Genomic DNA, 12,924 nt, shown 5'->3' on the forward strand with positions numbered 1-12,924 from the left:
TGGGCTTATTTATTTTTCTTGAATAGGTAGATTTACAGAGAGAAGGAGATACAGCGAGAAAAATCTTCCATCCACTGATTTACTCCCCAAGTGGCCACAACAGGAGAAGCTGAGCCAATCCGAAGCCAGGAGTCAGGAGTTTTCTTCTGGGTCTCCCGTGCAGGTTCAGGGTCCCAAGGTTTTGGGCCATTCTCAACTGCTTTCCCAGGCTACAAGCAAGGAGCTGAATGGGAAGTGGAGCAGCCGGGATTCGAACCAGCTGCCATAGGGGATCCCGGAGCATGTAAGGCAAGAATTTAGTCACTAGGCTATTGCACTGGCCCACTTTGATAACTTTTTGAGAAAAGTTTGTTTTTGAAGAAGTTTTATACCCAGGTTGATAATACTTTGTATTTCTTATTTTCTCTTTTTAATACTTATTTTTTTATTTGCCTGAGAGGCAGGGTGAAGGAAACGAGGGGAACGGAGAGAGAGGCTGGTCTTCCGTCGCTGGTGTACCCTTTCAGATGGCCACTAGAGCAAGGGCTAGAGCAGGCCCGAACCAGAAACCAGGAACTCCATCCAGCTCTGCCATGTGGCTTCCTGGCTGTGACAGTTGAACCATCTTCCACTGCTTCCCAAGGCCCCTTAGCAAAGAGCCCAGTTGGAAGCAAAGCAGCCAGGACTTTGGTCTGGGATGCTGTGACCACAGCATCGTCCTAACCCACTGTATTACAGCAGCATCCCGTTTCTGTTTCTTTATTCTCAAGAGTTCCATTCCTACGTAAGGAGATTTAAAAGTCCTCCACACCTCTGTCCTGGCATCAGCCATTGGTGGAATCTCCTAGGAGAGGCAAAGAATTAAATGAGCTTTATGGCTTATTTTTTTTTTAAATTCCTTGCTTGATTTCCTCATGTATTTTTTTTATATACAAAGGGAAAGTTTACTGAAAGAAAAGGGACCATGTCCCCTGTGCAAATACTAACTTTAAAGAGAAACGCAGAGTTGAGCCCTTACACGTGAGGGTCTTACTTCTTTCGTTACATGTGATCTTTACACCAGCCACATAGTCTGCCCTGCTTTGTTCTGTGGCGTTCTCATCTTGTTTGCTCTAAAGCGTTTGTTTGTTTGAGAAGAGCAAGTCCTCCTCTGCTGGCTCCCTTCCCACATGCCCGCAGCATCTGGGTCTGAGGCATGTCCAAGTCGGGAACTCTGGGTCTTCTGCGTGGGTGGCCACAACCCAGCTACCTAAGCCACCCGATGTGGCCTCGCGGTATCTGCATCAGCAGGGATTTGGAGTCAGGAGCCAAACCCAAACCCAAACACTCTGATGGAGGACACAGGTGTCTTAACTGCCAGCCTAAATACCCACCTCTCTTGGGTATTTCTTTTAAATAAGAAAACAAGCCCAGAAAAGTAGAGCACTCCAAGCCATAAGGCATGAACAGTGATGCAGAGGCACGTTAGGATGTGTTCTTCCTGGGTTGAACCCGTGGATTCCCTTCTCGTAGGCTTCAGGCCATCCCGGGTGCACCGAGGCACCAGCAGCCCCACTTCCTCCACCTCTGGTGCAGGTGGGAGGGGAGAACAGGAGGTCAGCAGTCTGTCTGCATTCTGCTTAGTCTTTTTATTTCATATTTATATGCGTTGACACTGAAACAGTTTTTTAGTTTTACTCATTTATTTGAAAAACGTAGTAATAGTGAGGGGGAAGTGGAGGAGGTCTTCTGTTTACTGGTTCATTCTTCACTGCCCACAGCAGCTGGCACTGGTCCAGGAACTCCGTTCAGCTCTTCCCTGTAGGTGGCAGAAACGCGTGTGTGTTTGGACCACCTGCTGCTACTTGCCAGGTGCATGCTAAGTAGATCAGAAACAGAGGCAGAACTCCAAGCATTCTGACAGGATAGGGAACGGAGGTGTCCCAAGCAGTGGCTGAACCCACTGTGCTGTGACTCTTTCCCCATTTTTGAAATTACAGTTGTGTAAGAAATCTGGATAGCATTTCTGCCAAATTGTCTTATTTTTGCTTCTTGTAGAAACAAGATCCTGCGTTCAGTTATGAGGTGATAGTAGTTGATGACGGCAGTAGAGACCAGACATCACAGGTAAAGACACTCAAATTTAGAACTCCCAGGTAATAGGAAATATTGAATAGCAATGTTGGATCCTGGGCTGTGCCCAAGACTCTGCATTGTCCAAAGGTGGGTAGTAGAAAAAAAAATCAGATTTGCTTCTCCTAAATGTGGATATTCCCTGTTATTCCATGACTCTGTAAGTCAGGGGCGCTTTGAATGTCACCAGGGAAGAGAAAATACCTCGCACCGCTCACACAGTCCGCCAGGAATGACTCTCTCCAGAAGCATAGTTTGTCCTCAGTTTCTGAAGCAACCATGTACTGGGGGGCAGCCCTCACGTGTCTGTCGGGTACATCCTTTGGTGCGCCCCATCTGGTTTACAATGGATAGATAAGGCCAATACTGTGACTCCTTCCACCAAAACATTGCTGGGTCTGTGACTGGCAGGCTTCTATGCTTATCTTCATGGTACATTCAGTCAGTCCTGCCTTTGTCCCTGGTAAATCAATCTCCAAACCTTTTTATAATAAAATATACCTCACAGTTTCTTCTTTATGTTTCTTGGAATATAGGACCAATTTGTAATATTCTTGTTAAATTTCAGCGTAATGGAACTTGAAGTCATTGTACAAGGATGGGCTGTGACCCTGGTGACTGCAGGACCGACAGTTGTGACTGTTGCCACAGCCCAGTTTCCAAGAGAGGATCAGTCTGTTGTTCGCTGGCCCGGGACATTATTAGAATTATGGGGGAAAGTTAGGGAGCTTGCAGAAGCTAGGAAAAAAAGAGTTAACTTTTATGATAAGATGACTAAGGATTAAGTATTCTGGTGGAAGGAATGGCGTATGGTCCGAAGTTCTCAAATACAGCTGATGTGCAAGCTACTGACAAGGCAGTCACAAGAGTTGAAGCTGAAAAAGTTAGGTGAGGACCAAGGCACAGAGACTCCTTTGCTTTGGGAAGGGACCTATGTCTTTGGAAAGCTCTGAGTTGGCGCTGAGGGTGATCGCACAAAGAGGTGTGGAGACGGGCAACAGTCATAGCTCAGGCTGAGCTCCATCCACACGTAGTGTTAAGGAGGGCTCAGAGTTGTGGAATGAACTGGCATTTAAAAAATCAGTGTGATGAGTTTTAGTAGCCAGCCCGTTGTAATGGATAATAGAGGTGGAAGGTGTCCTTGGCCACTTGGTAGAAAATGATGCCTTTTGCTGCAATGAGGAAAAGCTTAAAATGCATAGGGTGGGGAGGAATTGGTGAATGAAATTCTGGCTCTTTGTTTCTGATATGCAACTAGGAAATGTAGAAAAGATGTGGGCTATTGACAGATATGTGGCTTCCACCAACATCTAAACAGTAATTAAGCCCATGCAGTGGCTCCCATTAAGCTTGTATGTTGAGAAGGTGACCAATTGCTGCCCCTAAGCTGTGCAGTTATACAATCCTTGTAGGAATGGGAGTGAATTGTGGATGAGACAATTGAGTGGGAAAAGGAGAAGGAGAACAAACGTCAGGTGAGAATAACCCCCCAGCTAGCCACAGAAATGATCGTCAAAAGGGAAGGTGCCACTGTGGAGTAAAGTCAGGGAGAAAGGGGAAAGCAAAGGACATGAGCCTCACTTGTATGGAAAAGAAGTGGAAGATGAAACAGTGCAGATAGCAAATGTAGATCAGCTGTGCTTTGAGAATGAATCAGAATAGTGGCAGTTGCTTTCAAGGACAATAAAGTCAAACTTTTGGGGGCTTAAAGGGTCTTGTGGAGAAGAGATTGAGAAGACTAGGTCAAGTTAGGCCACGGTGACTGCTGAGAAAAGATGATGTCAAAGAAAAGGTTTAAAGGAAGTATCCTGGACCCAGCCATCCTCCTTGCAAGGTGGGATCCCTTGCTGAGTAAACGAGTCACGCCCGGAATGGAGGGCCTCATCACAAGTGTGTTCTGTCAGTTGGCACACGGCTTTTCATTTTCTGAGTAGCTGGGTAGCTTCAGTAGAGGGTTCAAGGAAGGACAAGACAGTTGCTGCCTATTCCGGTGGCCCCTCTGCAGGAGACTGAGCTGCAGATCAGGGGGTTCCCTGGCAGCAGGACACCACAGTCTCCCCAGGCTGTGCAGTGGGTTTAATCTCCTCACAGGAAGAGGTTGACTGGAATAGCACTGTTTGCGCCACAGTGAGACACTTGGGACATGACTCTCCTGGAATCCAAGGTAATTTTATTCTGATTTTTGTGTGACTTAACAGGTGGCTTTTAAATATTGCCAGAAGTATGGAAGTGACAAAGTACGAGTGATAAAACTGGTGAAAAATCGTGGGAAAGGCGGAGCTGTAAGAATGGTAATCATTTTCAACCTTTCTATCTAAAATGCAAAAATGTTTTGAATAACCTTTTTGCAGTCTTTAGTGTATGTATGTTCTACAACTAAATAATTAAACACAGGTGCCAATGACATTTTAATAAGTTCATGTATGTTTTAATCTAATCTAAATATGCCATTTAGATTAAGTGCCAGATGATTCACAAAAGTATACTTCTGTCTATCTTAAAGTTGAAAATGGTGTTTTCATCTGTTTTCTTAATGGTCACTTTTTTTTTTCAATTCACAAAATATTTTTCTAAAAAAGATTTATTTGATTTTATTGGAAAGGCAGATGTACAGAGAGAAGGAGATACAGAGAGAAAGATCTTGCATCCACTGGTTGACTGCCCAAGCGGCCACAACGGCCGAACCTGAGCCAATCCAAAGCCAAGAGCCCAGAGCTTCTTCTGAGTCTCCCACGCGGTTGCAGGATATGAACTGGCATCCATATGGGATCCTGGCCATGCAAGGCAAGAACTTTAGCCACTAGGCTACGACACGGGGCCCTACAAAACACTTTTTTTGTGTTCAGTTTTATCTATCTAAACCTTTAGCCCTCTGTTAAACATGGTTGTATGAGCCAACTTGGGTCTGTCCTGATGAAATGTGCCCTGTCATGGAAAAGACAAGCATTTGCATAAATAAAACATAAAGTGATAATACTTAAGAGACAGGTACAAAGTGCTAAGAAATTCAAAGTAAAAGGAATTTACTAAGATGTGTCAGGTAGGAATCAAGATAATGCTAAAAGAAAGATCAAAAATTGGTCCTGGCATGGTAGCCTAGTGGCTAAGGTCCTCTCCTTGCATGTGCCAGGATCCCATTTAGGCACTAGTTCTAATCCCAGCAGCCCTGCTTCCCATCCAGCTCCCTGCTTGTGGCCTGGGAAAGCAGTTGAGGACAGCCCAAAGCCTTGGGATCCTGCACCCGCGTGGGAGACCTGGAGGTGGCTTTGAGCTCCTGGCTTCAGATTGGTCATTGAGGCTGCTGGGATTGAATCATCAGACGGAGGATCTTTCTCTGTCTCTCCTCTCTGTATATCTGACGTTCCAATGAAAATAAGATGAATCTTTTTAAAAATGATCAAAAATTAAAACATGTGAAAGAAAACTCGCGCATAATGTTTGGGCACAGGTGGGGGCAGTGTTGTGTCACAGAGGGTTAAGGCACTGACTTCAGTAGTATCCTGTGTCACAGTGCTGACTCAAGTTCCAGCTGCGCCACTTGCAGTCCAACTCCCAGATAATGTGCCTGGGAAACAGCAGAGGATGCCCCAAGTGTATGAGCCCCTGCCACCTACATCAGAGACCCTGATTAAGTTCCAGGTTGGTGGTTTCAGTGTGCCCCAGGCATTGCAGCTGTTTAGGAAGAAAACCAGTGGATGGAAGGTTTCTCGCCCTGTCATTCTGCTCTCAAGAGTTTATCTGAAGTGGAAGAAGACTGACAGACCTTCTGTCTTTTAGTTCATTCCTCAAAATGGTTATAAAAACCAGGTCTGAGCCAGGCCCAAGTGATGAGTCAGGAACTCTCTCTCGGCCCCCATATGGGTGGCCGGAGTCCTTGGGACATGCTTCCCTGCCTTCCCAGGTGCGGTGGCAGGAAGCTGGATTGGAAGCAGAGCACCTGGACTTCAGCCAGCGCTCACCAATGGGATGCCAGCTTTGCAAGTGGCAGCTTAATTTGCTGCACCACAGTGCTGACTTCCTTGCGCAGGGGCCATGCTAATCTTCTCTGTATCGTTCCAATTTTAATATATGTGCTGCCGAAGCGAGCAGACTTCCAAAGTTATGTTTTACATGACTTAGAAATTTGTTTTTTCATAAAAAAAAAGTCTAGAGTTGAGCAGTCTAGGAGTTATCCAACAGCTTAATGATGTCATCACCAGCCTAAGGTCCAGTTTTCAGCCCTTGCCCGTCCACGATGTGACCCTGGGGTGCTGCTTGCACAGTCCACCCCAGGAAAGAGAATGACGGAGACAAGGTGCATTCCAGTTGGTTTGTCCCTTTTAAGGGCATTTCTCTGAATCTCCACTTGATATTAGCTTTGCTATGTCAGATGTCTCAAATCATATAAAACAGCATTTGGATACATCTAAACATATGTAGACACTGAATATTAGTGATGTTCATATTTCTTTATTCATCAGTTAATTTAAAATACTGGGACAAGGTGAGAATTTGGCACAACACTTAGGTTACCTCTTGGGATGCCCACATCCCATATCAGAGTGCCTGGTGGAGTCCCAGCTCTGCACCTGCAATCCAGTCACTTGCTAGTGTGCGCTCTGGGGACACGTGATAGTTCAAATACGTGGGTCTCTGTTACCCACTCAGGAGTGATAGTTGAAGTAGTTTGGTTTCTCCTATCCTCGTTTAAAGAGACCCAGTTTATAAGATGTTTGGCCTGTCCCAGTCCTAGCTGTTGTGGGCATTTTAAGAATGAACAAGAAAGGTTTGTCTGTTTCTGTCTAGCTGCCTTTCACATGAAAAGGTGCTAAGGTGAACGTGTGGCACAGCGGTTAAGATGCCTCTTAGCACACACCTCTGATGATCCTAATTATCTCTGATTATCCTGGGAGGCAGCAGGTAGTGGTCCCAGCGCTGGCCTGCTCCCAGCAGCTGCGGATGGTTGGGCGAACCACAGATTGTCTGGCCTTCTCCGTGGTCCACCTTTCTGTCCCTCATTCCCTCCCTGTGTTTTCTCTCTGTATCGCAGTAAAAATCATTTTCAGAAACAATACTGAACATCTATATTTTGCAGTATATTTCACAAGAGATCTGTATTACTTATGTTCATTCAGTGTGTCTGTGTTTATGTCCTTCGCTAGGGCTTCCCTCATGTCATACACATGTAACACCTATGATGGGTATTGTACTTCTTTATCCTTACTGATGCAGCATACATTTTGTCAATCCCACCTGTTCCATTGTGCTTATGTCTGCCAAGGTATTGAGAGTGTGACACTACAAGCTTTAAAAATGAATAGGCGACAGATGTATTTTGGAAAATCTTATCAGTGCCAACAATGAGCTTTGGCTGCCTCGTCATTTTCTACCTAATATTTTATGCTTAGGTGTTTTAAGTAAAATAAAACAAACTGGATGTTATTGACTTCAATTTTAAGCAACTTTCTTATACTTGAAATTTTTAAATACAGGGTGTTTTCAGCTCTCGAGGCGAGAAGATCCTCATGGCGGATGCCGATGGTGCCACAAAGTTTCCAGATGTAGAGAAATTAGAAAAAGGACTAAATGACCTACGGCCCTGGCCTGTGAGTACAGCAGTGGATAGGAACTTTCGAAAGGAATTTATCTGTAATTTTCAAAGTCAGGGTTTTTCCTAAGAAACATCAGTTAATGAATGGCTCGTTTGTAATACAGTCCTGCCATCCACATGAGAGACCCAGATGGAGACTCTGAGCTTCAGCCTGGCGCAGGCCTGGCTGTTATAGGCATTTGGGGAATGAACCAGCAGATAGAAACTGTTTCTCTCTCTTTCTCTCTCTCTCTGAATTCCAAGTAAAATAAAATATATTTAAAAAAACTTAAAACCCCAGTTTTCTGACGTGAAATTCCCATGTAGATGTTCCAGTGCTGTGGGACATCTAGTCACTGTGTTAGAAACATTAACGAATTATCTGATTACTGATTTTAATATTCTGATGATGTTTCTCGATTTCTAGTTACTTCCACCAAAGGTTCGAGACATATTGTTCATATTGTAACAAGGCTTTTATTTAAAAAGTGTAACTCACCTGGTATTTGAAAGTGTAGCTTTTTAGGTAAAGGTGTAAAAGGAAACTGGATTACAGAATGTTGGTTTTTGATGGAACAAAAATAATCACAGAGCCTGGCTTTGGGCATAACAAATAGAGTCATCACGTACAATAGTAGCATCCCATGTTGGTGCCAGTTCAGTGTCCCATCTGCTCCTTTTCTAGTCCTGCTCCGTTAATGACCTGGCAGTAGAAGGCCCAAATGTTTGGTCCCCTGAGATGTGAATTACTTTCCAGTGTCCATCACCCTCTCTTATTACCATCCCACACCTCCTTATTTCTGGCAGATATTTTGGATAGTTTTTAATATACTAAATAAATTAACTGATTTTTTTTTTAAAAATCAGCTGTTAAAATTATGTCCATATCTGTGATATCCACAGTAGTAAATTCCTCAGTCTCATTGGCCATATTTTTTTTTAAAGATTTATTTATTTTATTACAAAGTCAGATATACAGAGAGGAGGAGAGACAGAGAGGAAGATCTTCCATCCAGTGGTTCACTCCCCAAGTGATCACAACGGCCGGTGCTGTGCCGATCCGAAGCCAGGAACCAGGAACCTCTTCCGGGTCTCCCACGCGGGTGCAGTGTCCCAGTGCATTGGGCCGTCCTCAACTGCTTTCCCAGGCCACAAGCAGGGAGCTGGATGGGAAGTGGAGCTGTTGGGATTAGAACCCGTGCCCATATGGGATCCTGGGGCGTTCAAGGCAAGGACTTTAGCCAGTAGGCCACGCCGCCAGGCCCCTCATTGGCCACATTTTAAATCCTTGTGGCTCATAGCTATATGCTTGTTGGGTAGCAGTTCCATCATGTTAGGTGTTTAGGCGTTATTCCATGTGGTAGGAGATTATTATTGGAAATGTCACATTTCATTTATTTTTTTTTTAAAGTCTTTCTTCCTCTTTATCCATGTTGCTATCCTAAAAGGGGGGGGGGGGGGCGGGGAGAGATTGAGCAGAAAGTTAGTAGCTGATTGTACCATTCTACAATAGGACAAAGAAAAATTCATTAGGAAAGTTTAAGGCGCTAACAGTATAATTTATGAACTTACCTTTTGTAAATCCAGTTTCCATCATACTACTTTGAAAAGGAAAGAAATTCTGATGATGTCTTTTTTCCTTATAATACTGCATCTTACTGCATTGTTACTATCACTAAAATCGTGAAAGAATTAAAGCATACCAGTATAATTAAACTGTCAGTTCACAGTGTTAATAACTGTCATACCTCTCAGAGGACTTACCTCCTGAAGCTAATATGCATAGGGAAATTATTTTAATTATCTAATTCAGCTATCCCCAACTTTTCTCTGTGAAGAGCCACATAATGTACTTTTAGCTTTAAAGCCGTGGTCTGTGGCAGCTGCTCTGTGCTCATAACATGAAAGTAAGCATCGACAGCCCGTAAGCAAATGACCGTGACTGCGTCCGGTAACTGCACAAGTACACGGCCCGCCAGACGTGGCTGACCTGTGAACTAATTCAGTCGCAGATCAATTGAAGAATCTCTGGACTAGCAAGTGATCTCTCAGTCTCTGCTTGGGTGAGCCTGTGATGCCTGAGCAGCCCCTTTTATCCTCTCAGCAGCCAGGTTCCTCTTTGCATCACCCAGGTAAAGCTGCCTCTAGAATAACCCTCTCGTAGTTCGGTCTATCTGCTGGAACTGCATAATCGCCCCTGTTTTTATGACAACCCTTTAGAGAGAGTTGTTTTCCTGTTTCTTCTCTATTTTGGCTATTACTAACACTGAATTTTAAAACCTAGCAGTTTTTTGGGGGGGGGGGGGTTTGGTTTTTTTTTTTTTTGGTTTTTTTCCTGGTGACTTTCCTCAGTTTTTTTGATTTTATGCATTGCATTGAACCCAGCCTCCTAATTATTTTACTGATATATTTGGGAGAGGTTGTATTTCTTTTGATTTGCTTTGTTTGGAAATGGAAATGTGGCTGTTTATCCCTGTTAAATATCAGCTTGTTAGACTGTGGTGTCTGAAGTTGGAGATTCTTACTCTGTCTTTAGTGCAGTTTGCTTTTCCCTTCTCAATACACTTCAGCCACAAAATAGATAAGAATTTCTTGCTGATATTCTGACCCTTAAAATTTAGTGACTGAGGGCCCTGCGGCGTGGCCTAGCAGCTAAAGTCCTCGCCTTGAAAGCCCCGGGATCCCATATGGGCGCCGGTTCTAATCCTGGCAGCTCCACTTCCCATCCAGCTCCCTGCTTGTGGCCTGGGAAAGCAGTCGAGGACGGCCCAAAACTTTGGGACCCTGCACCCGCATGGGAGACCCGGAAGAGGTTCCAGGTTCCCGGCTTCGGATTGGCGCGCACCGGCCCGTTGTGGCTCACTTGGGGAGTGAAACATCGGATGGAAGATCTTCCTCTCTGTCTCTCCTCCTCTCTGTATATCTGGCTTTCCAATAATAAATCTTTAAAAAAAAATGTAGTGACTGAAATATTAGAATAATGTTAAGTTTGAAAATTGTAAAATTATGCAGCTGACTCACTAGATGGCAGCAGTTAGCTTCTGTGCCTTTTATAATATTGTTTTGATTTAATTGGTTTCTGCAGTAAATTTTTCAGTGACTTCTAATGTTTTCAGCTAATTTTAATTATTTTTTTATTGCAACAAAAAAAGGAAATAGATACTACTTAACATGTAACCAGGTCATATGTGTTTCAGATGAGTCTGACAAGGTCACCTTAGAAAAGTTGCCTATAGTTCTTTCTTTGGATACAGCTGAACTTTTAAAGTTTTAGACTAAATATATATAATTTAAACAGAGGAATTTTTTTTTGAAGATTTGTTTATTTAAAAGGTAGAATTTCACAGAGACAAGAAGAGACAAAGAGAGAGGCACTTCCATTTGCTAGTTCACTCCCTAGGTGGCCTTGACAGCTAGACCTGAGCTAAGCTGATTCAGAGCTGAAATCCTGGAGCTGCTTCTGGGCCTCCCTCACAGGCCTGGGGCCTCTGGCCGTCCTCGGCCTGCTTCCCCAGACAGTAAGCAGAGGGCTGGATGGGAACAGGAGCAGGGTACCCTTGTGGGATGCCATTGCCTAAGGCACCAGACCCTAAGTAAGCTTTGTAAGATACATTAGACTTAGGCTGTTTCTATTTCATTCCCAAATAATTGGTTAGTATACTGTTTTCCCATGTTGCCTTTTAAAAAAAAAAAAAAGATTTGTTTTTCTATGTATTTGAAAGGCAGAGAGTTTTCCTTTTGGGGAGGGGGATTGTGGGTTATTTTTTATTTTCTTTGAAAGACAGAGAGAGATCTTGCATCTGCTGATCCATTCCCCAAATGACTGCAAGTTCAGGGTTGGGAACTCCACCCTGGCCTCCCACGCAGGCGGCAGGGGCCCCAGTATTCGGGGTGTCTTCTGCCTTGCTAGGTGAGTTAGCAGGAAGCTGCATCTAAGACAGAACAGTCAGGAAGGTGCCAGTGCGAGCAGGGCTTAACCCGCCGCGTCACACCTCTGTGCCCTTGCCTTCTTTTTACTGTAGAGAGCCTTTCCGTTAGGCGTTTTTGTTTCTTTACCAGTGTGTATTCTACCTATTTTAGAAAAAGTAAAATATGCTTGACTTTGCAGTAATTTTTGTAAGCAATACCTATGATAATCACTTTAGTATCTTAACTGTTAAAAAGGAATTCAGTATCCCCAAATGTACAAGATAGATGGCAGAAACTCAGCGCTGCAGTAATTCTTATAAGCTAAGGCTTCAGGTCATTTCAGCTGCTTGCTGCTTTCCAGGGTGTGCTTTGGCAGGAAACTGGATTGCCAGTAGAGCAAGGACTTGAATGTAGGCATCCTGTTTGAGATGCAAGCATCCCAAGATGCCTGTTAACCCCTGAACCAGACACCTGCTCTGCATTCTGAAAAGCTCAATGAATGATTTCAGAATCTGTTGTGCAGAACTACATCTTTTGATCCCATTTTTCCATGAAGTTCTTGTAGTACACTTGCTGATATTTCCTAGACTAGAGAATAAGAAACCTCTGTAAGAATGAGAACAAAAATCATAGGGCATTGGGCCCGGCATGGTAGCCTAGCAGCTAGGGTGCTCGCATGAGTGCAACACAATCCCATTTGGGCACCAGTTCTGATCCTGGTGGCCCCGCTTCCCATCCAGCTCTCTACTTGTGGCCAGGGAAAGCAGTCGAGGATGGCCCAAAGCCTTGGGATCCTATTCCCTCATGGGAGACCAGGAAGAAGCTCCTGGCTTCTGGCTCCTGGGTTCGGATCGGCTCAGCTCCAACTGTTTTGGGCACTTGGGGAGTGAATCAACAGATGGATAATATTCCTCTCTATCTCTTCTTCTCTCTGATTATCTGACTTTCCATTAGAAATAAATTAAAAATTTTAAAATATCATAGGGTATATGAGCCATATATAATCTCTATTGCAGTATTTGTTGTTTGATGCTCCAGTTTTTTTTTAAACAACCATTTTACCAGTCAGAAACCTTCCGTATTTCATGGGCCATTCAAAAATAGATAGCAGGCTGCATTTGACCCAACTCTATAGAAGATTACAACTTTGATCTTCACAACTGTAATTTTTGCTAACCACAGAAATGCCTCTGAATTCAAGAGAAAATGCCTTCAATGTGAAATACTAGATAATGTGTAAGATTTTGAATCACTATATGTGAGAAGATTAAAATTTTGATATTTCAAAAGATTGTGGTATGTAAGGGGGAAATCTGGTTCTTGTGAGAACTGAGCAGTTAAATCACTATTGCCTG

The 12,924-nt window shown here is 43.8% G+C and overlaps 1 protein-coding gene and 1 pseudogene across 1 annotated transcript in view; one reads left to right on the forward strand and one right to left on the reverse strand.

Annotated features, from left to right (window-relative positions):
- ALG5 (ALG5 dolichyl-phosphate beta-glucosyltransferase) overlaps nt 1–12,924 on the forward strand; it is a 42,906-nt gene that overhangs the window by 4,318 nt on the left and 25,664 nt on the right. The window contains exons 4-6 of the mRNA XM_004577525.4: nt 2,017–2,085; nt 4,290–4,382; nt 7,563–7,676. Of these exons, the coding sequence (XP_004577582.2) occupies nt 2,017–2,085; nt 4,290–4,382; nt 7,563–7,676 (276 nt within the window). The remainder of the gene's footprint in view (nt 1–2,016; nt 2,086–4,289; nt 4,383–7,562; nt 7,677–12,924) is intronic.
- On the reverse strand, nt 6,080–6,180 carry LOC118758023 (U6 spliceosomal RNA; annotated as a pseudogene).

The sequence above is a fragment of the Ochotona princeps genome, chromosome 12 (assembly GCF_030435755.1).
Source record: "Ochotona princeps isolate mOchPri1 chromosome 12, mOchPri1.hap1, whole genome shotgun sequence".
Taxonomy (NCBI): domain Eukaryota; kingdom Metazoa; phylum Chordata; class Mammalia; order Lagomorpha; family Ochotonidae; genus Ochotona; species Ochotona princeps.